Source organism: Scedosporium apiospermum (assembly GCF_000732125.1).
Source record: "Scedosporium apiospermum strain IHEM 14462 chromosome Unknown SEQ_SAPIO_0087, whole genome shotgun sequence".
In the NCBI taxonomy this organism is placed as follows: Eukaryota; Fungi; Ascomycota; class Sordariomycetes; order Microascales; family Microascaceae; genus Scedosporium; species Scedosporium apiospermum.
In genome coordinates, this window is record NW_015971788.1 from 559,268 (window position 1) to 574,570 (window position 15,303).

Here is a 15,303-nt window from a genome sequence, read left to right on the forward strand (position 1 = left end):
TTAGCGACCTCCTTGAAATCCCGAAACCGTTTGGGGTGGCTCCGGCGCATGCCTAAACGTACCCGTCCTTGTTCCGATCCATGATCGCGGGAAACATGGCGTGCGCGTAGGAACTCGTGCAGATGAGGAGGAGGATGACGAGGAGGAGAGACTGGAAGTTGAAAAGCGCAGACTATATTTTCCTAGGTTAGGACCGGATTGCGCTTTGCGATAGCTAGGGGTTTGAACCATACCATGGTGGATGATTGTTTTCTGCTTCGCCCGAATCTTTCGATATAGAAAATAGGAGCTCCGAATAGATGATATGAGCTGAAAATAGGGGTTTTGGGGTCGTAAAACTAGTATTTCCGTCTGTGGTTGTCGTCGAGAATATCTTGTCCAGGTTGCAAGTCGAGACGTCGAGAAGTTGAGAAAGGGACAATGATGCTTTGGAGCTACGTTGGCTGGAACTATTTAGCCGACATTTACGCGAATGGCGCCCACGTCACTTTCAACATGTGAACTTTGAACTTTGGACTTGGAAAGCCTCAAACCCAAGCTCACATTGACTCGACTTCGATCCGCCAATCCAGCCTCAACTTCAGCCCTTTCTCTTCCATTCTCCTTCGCGCGGATACCGAAACCATAGCCCGTGTCCATCTTGTTCCTACTTTTTACTCTTACGTTTAATTCCTTCTATAAAGCCTCCCGATCGATCAAAGAAGTGCTGGTCACGATCGACGCGAAACCTGTCTCTCGCTCACCAACCTCTGCTCAACTCACCACTCTCCCCATTCTAACGGTTTCCGAAGCCAATCATCCAAAATGGAGCCCCGAGCTCGCGCCGGCAAAAATGTCGGAAAGATGAACTTTACCGCTAACGACTGTACGTCGCAACCCTTCCCCTTCCCCCAACCCTCCTTCCTGGCTGACCCGCACGCCCTTCGCGAAAACAGTAAGCCTCATCCTCTTCGGCTTCGGCGACGTCAAACAACCCCTCCCCGAAACCCTCCGCGTCTGCGACGAAATCCTCACCGACTTCATCCAAGGGGTAGCCTTCGAAGCCAACCGCGTGGCCCACCACGCGGGCCGGCAAAAGATCAAAGCCGAAGACTTCCAGTTCGCCTTCCGCCGCAACCCGTCCTTCCTCGGAAAGATTCAAGAGGTCTTCGAGAAGAAGAACGAGATTGAGAGCGCCAGGCGCATTTTTAAGGAAACCGAGGATGATATCGTGAAGGATGCCGCGGCGCAGGAGGCCAAGGGCGCTCCCGCGAGTGCGAAGAGGGCTTCTTCGGAGGCGGGGAGGAGTAGGAGCGGTGCGGGTGCTGCTGGGAGGGTGGAGGTGGTGGAGGAGGAGGCTTTGGGGGAGCAGGATGATGATGTGGAGGCTGAGGCGGATGTATTGAGGAAGAGGTGAAAGGGGATGGGGCGGTTTGGTGAGTCGTGGAGTTGAAGCTCTTGCTGAGGGCTGGAGGGGAGGGAGTCTCTATTGTTGCTACTTTTGGTGTTTAGGGATGGGGATTTCAGCGACGGTATTGCCCTGTTATTCCAAAACTCTTTGGTCTTCGCCCACTGTTGCTAGTGGATTGGAGAAGGCTTGGCTACGTGCATTTGCGGAGATGCATATGTTTACTTCGCTCTCGGCCAGAGAGGAGGAATCGGCCGTTTACGTCTGTCTCGATTATTGAGAACGAGAGACCGGATGCTAGGGTAATTAGAATCAACTAGTTGGAGAGACGAGGGCCGCTATCAATATCCCCTTGAGGATTATATTGCCGAGCAGGACGAGGTTATGATACGATACCCAAATAGAAAAAAAAATATCGAACACATGAAATCACACATTCGTCCACACTCTAGCAAGTGAAATCGTCCTTTTTGATTCCTCATTATACCGCCTTTGGTACGCTGCGTCAAAAAAAATACATGCTAAACACACTCTGCTGAAGCATCTTGAAAACCGGGGGCGGGGCCCTCCGGCCCTCGTCTCCCGGCCTCATCTTGTCACCTATCGTCATCATGATACATGTACATGGCTCTCATCCCCCTTCAGGTTTCTCAAAGATATAAGCAGAATACAACAGAAAAAAAAAAAAATTCCGTCTATATATACCATGCGGCCCAACTCAGTAGATAAAAAAAATAAAAAAAAATCAAACATGAGCGCAAACCAGACCGGAAAGGAAGAAAAACATGCGATAGGGAGTGCTTCAACCACGACGAAGTAGGAAACGCTATGCGAAAAAACAGCTGCTGAATAGGAATGGGGAGGGGAAAAAAGGACAAACTCTCCAAAGGCTGCGGGAATGAAGAACGAAGACAGCCGTTTGATAGGTATTGATATGTGATGGGAGAATCGTCCATCGAAAGATTCCCTGTAAGAAGAGGTCTCTGGTCGCTCTTTGGTCCGTTCATTTCAGACTAAGAGGGCTTCGGACTAAGAGGGCTCTTGCCGGGCCCTAGTGTCTTGCGTAAACGCGCAAGCTCATCCTCGAGCTTCCGCCGCCTAGCTTGCTCTTCCTATAAGACTCGTTAGTACCAAACATAGACACGAAAACAAGGCTCCAGAAAAGAAAAGTCCTTACCCTCATGTCTTCCTGGAACTTCTTCCTCTCCTCCCTCATCGTCGCCCTAAACTGCTCACTTAACATCGACGCCCCAGCCCCAGCCCTCACCGACCCCCCTTCACCCGTCCCCACGACCTTGAGCCTCTGCGCATCGAGCTCCTCCTGAAGCTTATTAATCTTCTCGCGCGACGCAAGAATCTCCGCGTCCAACCTATCGCGAAGGTCCTGAATCTCCGCCTCGAGAGAGGACCTCGCTGCGACGGCATCGTCCAGCTTGCCCTCGATCTCGAGCTTCTCGCGCTCGGCGTTGATGGTCTCGCGCGTGATGTCCTCGAGCTGCTTGAGCGTCTGTTCGAGTTCGCCCTTGAGCGTGTCGATCTGCCCGTTGAGCTGGCGGACTTCGTCGCTGCTCTTGAGGGCCGCGACGTCGGCGGCACGTTCGGCGCGGGAGCCGTAGGCGCCCTCGAGCTCGGCCTGGGCGATGGTGAGTTCCGTCTTGAGCTCGACGACCATCATGTTGAGGCTGTCGAGGACGTCGTCTTTTTCTTTGATCTCGCGTTGCTTGCCATCGAGCTCCTTCTGCTTGAACTCGGACGACAGCTCGGCTGCTTTTCGGGCGGCTGTCGCCTCGGCGAGCTCGACTTCGAGGGACTCGATCTTGCCGTCGATCTCGTCCATGCGCGTCTGCAGCTCGCTGCGGCTTGCTTCCGTCATGTTGAGGCGGCTTTCGAGGTCCTTGCTGCTCGAGTCGAGAGCGGCGAGCTTGGCGGTCTTCTCCTCGAGTTCGGCGCGGGCGGCCTTGAGGTTCTCGGACTCCATCGTCTCGGCGTTGCGGTTGGCCGTGTCGAGGTCACGGAGGGCTGACAGGAGCATTCCTTGTGTTTGGGTGGCGTCGGCTCGGGATTTCTCGAGAATCTGCTGCATATCGGCCATCTCGGCCTCCAGCTCCTTAATGCGACGGTCCTTGGCCTCGACATCCCCGGCGCTAGCTACCGAGTTGGCGCTTAAGCTACGAGCTTCATTCAGTTCGGCATCGAGATCGGCAATCTTGGACTCCAGATCGAAGACCTTCTTATCGAGGTCGAGAAGCTCCGAATCCTTATCCGCAATGATGGCAATCTTAGCCTGCAGCTCGTCCTCCTTGTTTCGAGCCTCCAGAATTCTCCTCTCGATCTCCTCATCCCTATTCTGCAGCTCGATATCCTTCTCGCCACTCGACTTGTTGTTGAGCTCGCGTTGCTGCTTAATCTGCCTCTTCAGCACGACCTTGTGCTCGGTCAATTTGGAAATCTGAGAGGAGAGAGACCGGATACGGATAGATAGACCAGTGGCGGAGAATGGCTCATTGGCGTCGAACGACTCGTCGATGGCCATCTCATCCTCATCATCATCCAGACCCTTCTCCTGGCGTACTTTCTTACGATCCTCCCGCTGACGACGGAGCTCCGAAAATCCGTCCTGGATAATATCCCAAAGCTCCCTGAGTAAGGGCTCAGAATTGCCTCCTGAAGGTACTGGCTGCAAATTACCAGCAGCCTCCACCGCCTGAATCAACTCCGTCTCAACAACTCGGAGAGAGTACTGAAGATAGCTAATGCGGTCATCTAATTCTAGATCACCCCCTTGAAGCTGCGCCGGGTTAGGAGGCGGTGGTGGTTTTGCATTAACGCTGAGGAGGAGGTCGGTGATTTGCCTGTTGACGGCATCTAAGCGGCCTTCAGCTTGAGCTATGGCTACTGCTGCGGAGGCCTCATCGTCGACAGAGCGGGAGCGGGAATGTCCTTGCTCCTGCTCCTGCTTGACAGCTGATATCGTGCTGGCAAGGTAGTCGAGCTGATCGCCGATAATGGCTGCTGGTCGCGCACCCCTCGGCGAGTCTCTGCTCGAAGGAGGCATGCGGAAGTCGGAATTCTTCGCGGGGTTGAACTTCACGATGACATCGCGGAGAGATGAGTTCAAGGATTCCAGTTTCTGCTCCAGATCCATAATGTCTCGTTCGTTGTCGGAGGACTCCTGCCGTAGAGCATCCATCTCCAAACTATAGGCATCTGTTTGGGCCCGTAGCTGGTCGTTCTCCTGCTTTAACCGGTCGGCCTCCCCACGGAGTTTGGTTGTCTGTTCCCGGATGGGAGATTTTGGAGGAATTTCCATAGACCTCTGAAACTCCAGGTCTACGCTAGACCGTCCATTAGAGTAAGTATAAAGGCTTTCGGGACTTCCTGGCATGCCATTTATCGGGAGCAGACTTGGCTGTTGTTGCTTCTTGCTCGAGCCCTTGTGGGTTAGTTGTAATATGGCAGCGGTGTGTTCTAGTAGGCGGCGTTGCGGCTCCATGATCCGCTTTTCAAGACCCCAAAGCTCCGAGGCCAGCTCCTCGCATTTCCTCTCGGAGACTTGACGCTCTAACTCTGCCTGCTCAGCGCTATCGCGGTTGCCAGCCTGGCTTCCGAATGGGGTCCGTCTGCCAGGCGACGATCGGGTAGGTGAGAAGAGCTTCGCCATATTTGCGGCAGCATCTCGATACTTGATCTGGACGGCGAGATTCGCGCGGGTCGTCTCGATACGTTGGGTTATGGTCTGACATTGTTTTTTCAAATCGTCGACTTCTTCTTGCGAGAGGATTACGAATTGGCGGCTGTCGAATAGGGCGGTCTCGGTGAGGAGGTGGACTTGGATAGGGTCGTTGAGGTCTACTAAGGCAGAACTTCGTGGTCGATTAGGGTCCCTTTGGGCCGGATTGGTTCGCAAGGCGTCCCTGCCAAAATTATTGTTCGCATCCTTGCGGTAGCCGTCGACCATCATTCGTGCACCCGGCCCAGGCGGTTGGGCACGTCTCGGGGGAGAAGGGCCGTCATTATAATCCCGAGAATAAGGATTTCTAGGGGGTGAAAAGCCATTCATGGCTGCGTAGGCAAGGCTTCGCGGCTCTGAAGAGTAACGGGGGTCGTTGGAGAACTGTCATGCAGTCGAATCATGGGTCAAGGCATGGTGGAAGAAACCAGAGCACTACTTCGTACCAAAAGGAGAAATAAAAAAGAAAGGGAAAAACAGAATTCGTGGCGTGTCGTGTCGTGTCGCAATCGTCGAGAGCAGGGTCAATTGATGCGATCGAAATGGGAGGCTGGGAATCGAGGCAGCGTGGGTCTGGCTGAGTGTGCGCCAGGGAGAAAAGAATTCCTTTGTACCTTCGTAGGGCGGTATCCCCCACAGTCCGTGAGAACGTGAGAACGTGAGAACGAGCGAAAGTGACGCACGTTTTAGTTTAGGTCGGTCGGCGGGAGATGAGACAAAATGGCGAGCGAGAGGCGGAATGGGGGAAAAGGAGTCGTCGATCGTCGCAAGGGGGTGATCAAGGAATTTGGATGCATTCACATCGAAAGCGGCTAACCGGAGTCGGGACAGAGACTAAAACAGAACTATTGCGGTTTAAACGGACTTTAATGTCCACCACGTTGGCGGTTGAGGCACTTTGCAAGACCCTGGGGATGGGAGAATGGAAGAATGGGGGGAGGATCGAAAATCACGTCACGTGTCAGGAACCAGTCAGAGCATTGAAACGTGGACTTCAAGTGATTGAACTCAATGCTTGACCACCTAAAAATCAGCGGGATGGCGATGGAGTGTAAGACTATTGGACAGTGTTTCTACGAAGTACCCGATCTACATGAAGAGATCACTCAATTGATCGATATCAATTCCTACGAAATCGTGTCACTCTCGGGACTACCGAGATAATCAGTTCTTCGGAGGCACAGGTCAATTGGTCTCTGTAAGGGCACCCACTACCCTTTACCCTACCCTTTACCTGCTGCATACGCCAGCCAGCTGGTCTCAGTGGGTGCTGCCCAACAAAATTTCCCAATTATCGGCGGCAAGCACCGTCCAACCCAATAAAATCATGGGAGCCCGTCACCTCAATACGATTGATTGACTAGAATTGTCGAAATCGCCGAAAGGCCTGACACTCATCTACCGAAATCGAAATAGATTCTTCTTCATAACGTTAAAAGGGGATCGCATCGTGAGAAGAGCCCCTTCACGATGAGCCCCTTCTCTGACAGTGCCCAAATATCCTGGAAATACCCTACAACCATCTGCCCCTTTTCATATCCTGGTTAAAGGCTCGGCTCGCTTCATGCTACCGAGGATGATAATTCTGCCGATATCCATTCGGGAAAACAACCCGTCCCGCAACTCTAAGTGTCGGAACCTCATCATTGAAAAGATGCAGAGATAACGTGGGCATCAATGAAAGATGGGGTCTATGGCGCCATATGCGAGACTCCGTGTCCTTTGACGAGTTGGGCAAAGCTTTGAGTGACCGCAAGTGCAGCTCGCTTGCATCTAGTTCTGCAACTGCTCAGGAGAGCTTCTTGCCTATGGTCCTATGTCCTTCCCAAACTCGCGGCCCTTAGGTCGTCGCCAGATCGCTCACTAATAAGGTGATGGCTCAAGGAGACCGTTTCACAGAACCTTGAAAGGTTCCGAGGTGGCGAATATAATATAATGAAGACTAAAATTAGTTTACATGCAAACATATGCTCGCGTAGTAAACGTACAGAGTAGATGCTGCCCGTAAGGAGGCGAATACTGGAAGAGTAGTGACAAAGGGGGCTGCCAACCTTCCCCACATCTTCCGTCATACTCGCATGTTGAAGTTCCACGAACGGGAAAGCAACATCGCCGCTCACATGGTCATCGGTATATCTTTATCTTGGGCGTGTCGTACTCTTGCGCGTTAACGGTTGAAAGAACAGGTAGGCTGTTGGATTCTGGTTCTCGGATGTACGACGAGACGGATAGGCCGTGTCTATCGAACTGCCTCTAGGTAGCGAGCTAGATTCTGTGATGTCGTATCGGAGCTGCAGCAAAAAGCTACGGCACCTCGGCGACCCACATCTCCGCGAATCCCGGGCCGTTTGTGGGCTTAGATCCCGATTGGCCAGCCAGATCTCACGCATTTCCAACCTCACTCCCGCTGCTACGGCCGACCATTTTGTATTAACGTGGCGATGTTGCATTCCCTTCGAGCTCGCCGATTGGCATCCGTCGGTACCGTGATCTATCGAAGATTGCCTAGGGTTGAGATTATGACGTCGAAGGATAATACCCCTTCATGTGAGGGGGGTTTTGCGGCTGGTGCCGCTTTCTACTAGAATAGCATTCTGTCAATCAATTAGAAAAGTCTACCTACTTCTCATGCCTGCCTTTACTCCAGAATTATTTGAGTCCCTCTACTCCGCGCCCCGGACCCACGGACAGTCCCTACAGCGCCGCCACTCTCCTCCGACCTGGCGAGAACCCCGTCCCGCAAGACATACGGCCCGCAGATAGTGAGCCTGCGCTCTCCAGACTGAAAGACCAAGAAGGGACATATTTCAATACCAGGTGCTCTAAATGCACCGTTCAGCATTTCGGGATTCTTCACCCTCCAGGGAAAATTCGACGTCAGTGAGGGTAGGCATGAATGGTTTGCCGCGGATTTTTGAGAATGCGGGGGAGAAGGTCGAATGGGACCTAGGGATGGGGTAAGTAGGAGGAGGGGAGGGACAGAGGAATAACACTTAGGACTTCGTTGGCATGGTTGAGTCTTTACACAAAGCCAGCTCGTGAAAGAGCGCTTCCAGGTAGTGAGCTATGTATTAGAACGAAATCGATTCTATAAAACTCCATATAGCCCGTGAAATAAATACATCAAATGACTGTACAGAAACCTATAAGTCTAGCGCCTTTTCCAATCATGACCCAAACGCCCTGCCATACTCCCTATTTGTCAATCTCGTCGTAGTCGTCCCAGAATACCTATCTACTGCTCTATACCGAGGGTCCCCTCTGCAGCGTTTCCTCCTCCGATCTAATTAATGTATTCTGCTGTACCGTTCGTGTCTAAATAGATATTAAATGCTTCATAAACTTGACCACCTTACGCAAAGCCGTCTTCTCATATTCGACATGTCATATCATCATCCCTGACTTGGCGTAAATAACCAACCAGTCCAGAGTTTACCGGTGTTAGACCCGAGTTTATACCCTGGTATTATCCTGTTATTCTGCAAGTCCCCCCTTACATCGCCCGTTGCTCGTAGTTGCCATTGGGAACCCCGTCCCCCGTGTTTGGTAGGGCATTGATGGGCCTGTTGAAAGTGTGGGTAGACCGGGCGGAGTCTCTTATTATACCCATAGGCCATCCGCTTATACCTGGGGCGTCACGAGTAGACGGTTCGGCGTTGTATGGACTGCCAAGGCCGTTGTAGTTGCTCTGATCCCCCGGGCCGCCGTGGATATTCTGTTGCCCCAGGCTATTATTATAGTAATTGTGGTTTGTAATAGAGGTTCCATTTTGATCAGGACTTTTTCGGGGCTTGTTCTGGTCTCGTTTCTTGAAGCACCGGATTGCGATGATGGATAGGTAGGCGACGAGGACGACACCTACGACAGCACCGATGGCGATACCAACAATCTGGCCTGTCGGCAGAGCTTTGGAAGACGCTTCTGGGGAGGGCACAGGAGGCGAGGATGCGGCAGGCGAGGATGTGGTAGACGACGAGGGCGCCACAGAGGAAGATGCGGAAGGCGGGCACACCGAAGCCGAGGGCAGGAAAGGCGGTGACCCCACAGAGGATGGCACAGGCAACGGGTCTGTTGAGACCCGGTTGGTTATGCAGCGACCAAACTTGCCCTGACATCCCGATCCCGACCCGCAAAAAGCAGTAGAATTTCCGCAAGTCCCATCGGAGCCGCAGCAGTTGCCCCATCCACTTCCGTTGCACACAACAGGATTCCCGTTAATCATGCCGCAATGGCCGTCCTCACTGATCTAAACGGCGCTGCATATACCAAAGTCCGCTTGGCATCCGTCACCGCAGTAGTCTTCCGTCGAACCGCAGAAACTGGCGTGCGAGCAACAGGTTCCGTGACTGTTGCCGTAACAGCTGAGTTGACCGGAAGTACTTGAGCCGCATCGGTTTTCGTCCTCATTCGATTGTAGTCGGACCGCGAGGATTCTGGAGGTTGGCAGTAGCCTTGGAGGTGTTAGACAACTTGATAGACCTAAACTTGATAACGGGCAAGACGATAGGGTTGGAGAGGGGGAGTGGGGGCACTCACATATTGATGTTTGCTAATGCACGAGAGAGGGTTGATGTATGGATTATCAGAGTTATCCTGCTCGAGGTTGAAGGGTGGTTTCGGGGAAGGTTCGAATATAAGGCTGTCGCTTGCGTAGGCTGTAAGCTATAGAGCAACACTATTGATCTATACTTCAAAAGAGTGGAATGAACGCTCAAGACTGGTCCGAGGCGTCTCTCGAGATTAGATGAACGACATGGAGTTACAACGAACGAGTTACGGCGCGGCCTCAAAATCCGGTCTCAGCGAGCTTTTTATTATTTCCTGGTCTGCCTCAGACTGGCGCCGCGTGACTATGGCCCCAAACCGGCAAGCCATTTCTACGTCTTCCGGTAGGCCCCCTGGAGGGTAAGTACCTCGCTTAGGTCTACAGGGTTCTAAGCACCACGGCCAAAGGCCCTGGAGACCTGCCCGTTTTTGACCACGAAGTAACCGATGCAGGTTTACATCGCACCATGCGGAACAGGACAGAACGATGTCGACTGGTGGTGGGTACATCTCGTGAACGGCAGAACCGAAAATAATGTGGCTAAAGGGGGGGGGGGGGATTTTGCGTGAGAGGGCCAAGTGTAAAAGCCGCAGATGCTTCGAGATTGTCAATATAGGAGGCGCAGAGACTGGTGGCTGTTTGCTGGACATCTTGATTGGACGATCTCCGTGTGCATGACAACTTTCGAGGTGATGGAGAGTTGCAGGGCTCGGGTTGAGTGAGGATCTCGATACCCATTCTCGGCCATCGAAGCATCTCCAGGCGCGATGAGGGCGAGGAGGAGAGAGTTGAGTGCATTCAGCTACTGCGCAAGTCTCATGGTTGTGGCATCTGTAATAGAAGGTGACACCAGCCTGGTATCTGTGATGCAAGCCATCGGTCCCCCAGGCCAGGCTAGCGGCTAATGACGCGCACACACCTTGCGAACGAGGGGCAGGAGAAGAAAAATCGAAAAACGTGGAGAAAAGGGGGAAGGTATGTAATAGTGTGTCGTGCGCCTTACATCCATTTCTTTCGACCCAGCCCCAGCCACAGTCTCCAGGAAGCAGCAAGGACCCTGTAGTGTACGAAGCAGTCCATGTGAGTCAGATCTAGGTCCCGGATTAAGAAAGAAGAAAAAAATTCCCCTTCCCTTTTCTTCTCAGCTCGCTACTTGTGTGAAAGAAGTGCCTGGGACCGTGGGTTCTGGCATATCTTCATCGAGGGCGAGGCCATTGCTCATGTCATAATCCTGCCTGTCACTGATACCCTTACTCCTAATCTCTCACTGGCTTCATGACAAGATGCCCACGGTAGAGGTGAGGTCATCGAAGACGTTGTCGCTGCTGTCTGTCCATGTGCAGGGTACGAACAGACAGGCACAAGCTAGTGGCGGAGTCGAAGGGAACGGGTTCGCGACAGGGTTGGATACAAGGATCGCAAGGGCCACCCGAGATTCAGCACAGGTGGGAGGGTCTTTCTAAGTCCTGTGTCTGATACAATCTTCCATATTTCGTAATTCATTTGAGGGAATAGTTTCTTGTCTAGTTCGAGGTGTCCGAGGAGTGTAGAAAGGGGCGGAGGTGGAAGCAGAGGAAAATGCGAGACGGAAAGGAGATTAGTCGACATCAAGGTCTCTTTCCCTCATCTCTGCAAGGGAAAAACGATACACTACTACCCTCCCCACCCCAAGCCTCGATGTCAGGCACGAAGTAAATTAGCAGTGCATCAGTCCTGTAACCTACATTGTAGTAGAGAGCCCCATCATACCTCAGCCCGGCGGTCTCTTGAGTCCAGTCCCTCCTCTGTAACGAATGCCACTGCCAGTCATCAAATGCAAGACGGCATCCCAATGCTACGATACTTCATAGTACCCTGCACCCTGTACGTCTACTGACAAAGTATTTGTATCAACTATTATACGACGTACAAACCCAGTATTGTCGGAGAATTGAGCAAGCCGTCAGGGGCAGAGCCGAGCGGGTTAGCCTCATCCGATTTTAATCATGTCGACCCTAGTCCTGACCCGGCCTTAAGGAACCGGACGTGCTAAACTAGTGCAAGTTCGAGCGAGTGGAGCTGATAAGCAGGCAGTGATGTGATGCACAGAGAACGGATGTCGGACGAACTAGATCGCACGTGGCTTTCAAAGACGACAAATTGACGGGATGAGAAAAAAAAAAGGGGGGGAACTTCGAAGCCTTGAAGTCATTTAATCGTACACATCCTGAGAACAGAGACGTTGGCATCTCAGGGCGGTGGGTGTGGTACAGTCCCATTCATCTAAAGGCGGGCGGGTAATATTAACGGAGGATCGTAAGAATCGTAAAGGAACGAGTCCTTCTACATACAGCTACACACCTGTCAGACAAGGATCACGATGGTAACACTCGCAGAGAGTGTGTGGGTTGTGCCTTCCAAGGCTACTTTGTCGACAAGCCGCAACAGTTGCCCGTCTGGAAGGTTGCGGAATGCTGTCGGAATGTTGCGGTCAGAGGGATTTTAAGGAGAATTACAGGATTAGCGCATCACTAGATCGAAACCTTTTACCCTCGCGCTCGTGCTCCCCTTGGCCCCAGCCAGATTGCCGTCATCATTATCAGGTCGAGACTGATTGATTACACTACCGCTTTTCCAAGGGTTTCTTCCACAGGGACGTAGGATTGAAGTGGGCACATTCGAACCCCGAACCTAGGAGAACCAGGATCAGGACAGCCCTGGCAATAACTGGGAAAGGAGAAAAGCAGGAGTACCCCGCCACGAGCCTCCATGCGACCGTCGCGAAATTGCAGTCCAAGGTTGCCCCTCCATCATTACATCAACGATTTCAATTTCATCGAGCCTGGTCCATTCATTGTCCATTGTCCATTGCTCCATTGCCCATCACCCGCCGCTCCGACTCTGTGGATCCATCCCTCATAATCTACTTAAATATACATCTTTCATCTCCCTCTGGAGCTTCGCCTTCTTCCTTTCTCTCATAAAGGCTGATCGTCTGGCCTTGTTTCATTTGTACAGCGTCCGCCCTACCGCTTCCCACCGCGTCCCGACTCGACTGCGCCGAATTACCACCAAGTTCCCCGCCATAGCCGCAACTTCATCTTCACCAGCCTGCCATGAACAGTGAGCTAGCTCCGATTCTCGAGATTCTCGGGCCGTCAACCGGATGGCTCACCACGACATTGTTCGCCGATGACTGACGCCATCTCTACTCACGATAGAAACACCCGATCAAGTTCGGGAATCTCTGAACCGCCTCGAGGCCGGTCTCGAGAGACCTTCCGCCGTTCCTGTACCTGGTATGCTGCAACCCGCATGCGTCCACTCCGACTCATCGCATGTTCCATGTTCCGTGTTCCATGTTCCCTCACTCCACCCGGACGTGAGCTCCATTCATTGCTTCGCGAGAATCTCCGCTAACCACAACTCCAACTCAATTTGGAAAATTTTCAGAATGCGACGAGATTCTCACTTCTCTTCATCTCTATACTCGAACCATCAGAAATCCCTTCTCAGACCCCCTCACAACCAAGCGCGGCCTGTCCGTTGTTGGCCGTTACGCCTTCGACAACGAGAATGTCCCGCTCAACACACGGCGCATTGCCGCGCGGTGTTTAAACAACATTATTGTGCTAGCTCAGCCAATGCGCCAAGTTTTTGTCGATGAGGGCTATCCCCAGAAGGTCGTCGCGCGATTAAAGGTAACATATCGCCGACTCTCAAAAATCGCACCCCCTGTTCAAAGGTGCCACACTTTCTAGGCAAAAACTAACAAGCTGGTATCTTCTCCCGAAAATTAGAACGGTGAGCCTGACGATGAACTTGCTTGCGGCAATCTTCTTCTCTTCTCCTCCGTACAAACTACGCTCGATCTCAGTCCATCATTTGAGAACGATGGCCTAGCAGAGTTGATCAACAATGTACGTTGTGTCCGACATATACCACTTTACGGGTTGTACATTGTCACGGCGCCTGGCGCTTCATCACGGCTAACACACAATCTTAATAATTTGCGTGCCCACTCACAGAACCTCGCCCGTCATGCAAAATCCGAATCACCACTGACCGACGACCCCGCCCAACCTTGCGTCGCAAGCTTGAAACTCATGTCTACCTTAGCAGTCAGTTACGAGGCCCAAGCCCACCTCTTCATCCCCTCTGTCCAGTCCGTTTTCGACCTCCTCGACAAGGTCACCATACCCACTCCGCCTATGCAGCTCCCCGTCTCTCTACTAGTAGGCTGCTTGGCCTCCGTTCCGTTCCACGACAAGTCTAGAAAGGGCGTTTCCTTCCCCAAGGCCAACGTGGGGAAATTGATAGACGTGGTAGATGCTTCCCTCAGGAGCTATGCAGGGAAGGCTGGAGAGATGAATTTGTTGACTCCAATGGTGGCCCTACACCGTGTGGCGCAAGCAGCAGATCTGGAGTCGGATACTATAAAACAGCTGAAAGAACGCCTACTCCCCTCAGAGGAGGACCGGAAAGAAGTGCTTGGAAGGGGCCAAACGCTTCCACATAGGCTGTTGCGCTTCGGCGTAAACTCGACGTCTCCCGAGCTAAGAGATCCTACTCTATCTCTCCTCTTCGAACTATCCAATAAAGACCCCCGAGAGTTTATCCGCAACGTGGGTTTCGGAAATGCCATCGGATATCTCACTACGAAGGGCATCAACGTCTCGCAGGAGGACATGGCAGCAGGCGGCGGTGACGTCACCGATACCCGGCCCATTAACCCGATCACTGGACAGAGGATGGACATGGAGGCGGAAGTCGACTTACCCGAGATGACGGATGAGGAGAAGGAGCGCGAGGCTGAGAGATTGTTTGTTCTTTTCGAAAGGTTAGTTGCCGGCTACCCACCACCATCTGTCTACGGTTTGTTGCATATTAACAGCTTGGCTATAGATTGAGAGCAACAGGCGTTGTCAACGTGGAGAACCCGGCAGCTCGAGCGGCGAGTATGCCCTCTGTGGAGGAAGTCGAATCTAGTGATGACGAGAAGAAATAGGTGATCTAGATGGTACCACTATGGTTGGGCTCGGCCTTGGATCCTTGGGGGGGGGGACGCTTAATAGATTTGGGGATCGAGTATTTCAGCGCTTAAATGTTTAATATGGTCGAACTCAACTGTACTTTATAATAATCCATTCGTCTTTTTTTCCCTTCTCATAGAGACGTGTTCGGTATTGGGAGCAAAGTGTCAGCCAGGCGAGGCGAAAGGGGGTTGTTTGAGAGGCCTTGATTCCCTATCCTCTTTACCCGAAAGCTTATAGTTTCGAGTCATCTGAAAATGAGTTTAATGATTGGCCCTCGAGCTACTCCGTGAAAATGCCTGGAAAGTGCTCTGATTATCTTCGAAGCTGATATCTTTCTGGGAATGTGAAAGAGGACCACCGACATGTCGCATCATAGTCATTGTCGGCTGACTAAGCAAAATCCAACCAACTCCCCCGAGTGCTACTTTTGTCGCTCGCCTCCTGCAGAGGCTGCAGGGCTGTGAGAATTACTAGAAAGCAACAAGGCGCAACCAAACTTTTTTGGAGCTCCTACCAACCTGCCTGTTTTCAGGTTCTAAACATCTTGATCAACTTTCTCCCTTCCGCACACCCGCCTCCAGGGACAACACTCGACTCCTCATCCACAACAACACCCCACGAATAA

The 15,303-nt window shown here is 52.3% G+C and overlaps 3 protein-coding genes and 1 pseudogene across 3 annotated transcripts; 3 read left to right on the forward strand and 1 right to left on the reverse strand.

The window, feature by feature from the left end:
- Positions 1 to 804: 804 nt before the first annotated feature.
- Positions 805 to 1,396, forward strand: SAPIO_CDS2863 (Uncharacterized protein; the record flags this gene model as incomplete). Its single annotated transcript, XM_016785781.1, has 2 exons — positions 805 to 865; positions 936 to 1,396. The coding sequence occupies 2 exons, from the start codon at positions 805 to 807 to the stop codon at positions 1,394 to 1,396; spliced, it is 522 nt and encodes a 173-aa protein (XP_016644563.1).
- A 1,004-nt stretch (positions 1,397 to 2,400) lies between these two features.
- On the reverse strand, positions 2,401 to 5,447 carry SAPIO_CDS2864 (uncharacterized protein; the record flags this gene model as incomplete). Its single annotated transcript, XM_016785782.1, has 2 exons — positions 2,401 to 2,499; positions 2,565 to 5,447. The coding sequence occupies 2 exons, from the start codon at positions 5,445 to 5,447 to the stop codon at positions 2,401 to 2,403; spliced, it is 2,982 nt and encodes a 993-aa protein (XP_016644564.1).
- A 3,542-nt stretch (positions 5,448 to 8,989) lies between these two features.
- SAPIO_CDS2865 lies at positions 8,990 to 9,229 on the forward strand (annotated as a pseudogene; the record flags this gene model as incomplete).
- Positions 9,230 to 12,758: 3,529 nt separating this feature from the next.
- Positions 12,759 to 14,650, forward strand: SAPIO_CDS2866 (uncharacterized protein; the record flags this gene model as incomplete). The annotated part of the gene is made up of 6 exons (XM_016785783.1): positions 12,759 to 12,765; positions 12,864 to 12,941; positions 13,159 to 13,343; positions 13,443 to 13,562; positions 13,671 to 14,482; positions 14,548 to 14,650. The coding sequence occupies 6 exons, from the start codon at positions 12,759 to 12,761 to the stop codon at positions 14,648 to 14,650; spliced, it is 1,305 nt and encodes a 434-aa protein (XP_016644565.1).
- Between the last annotated feature and the right edge of the window lie 653 nt (positions 14,651 to 15,303).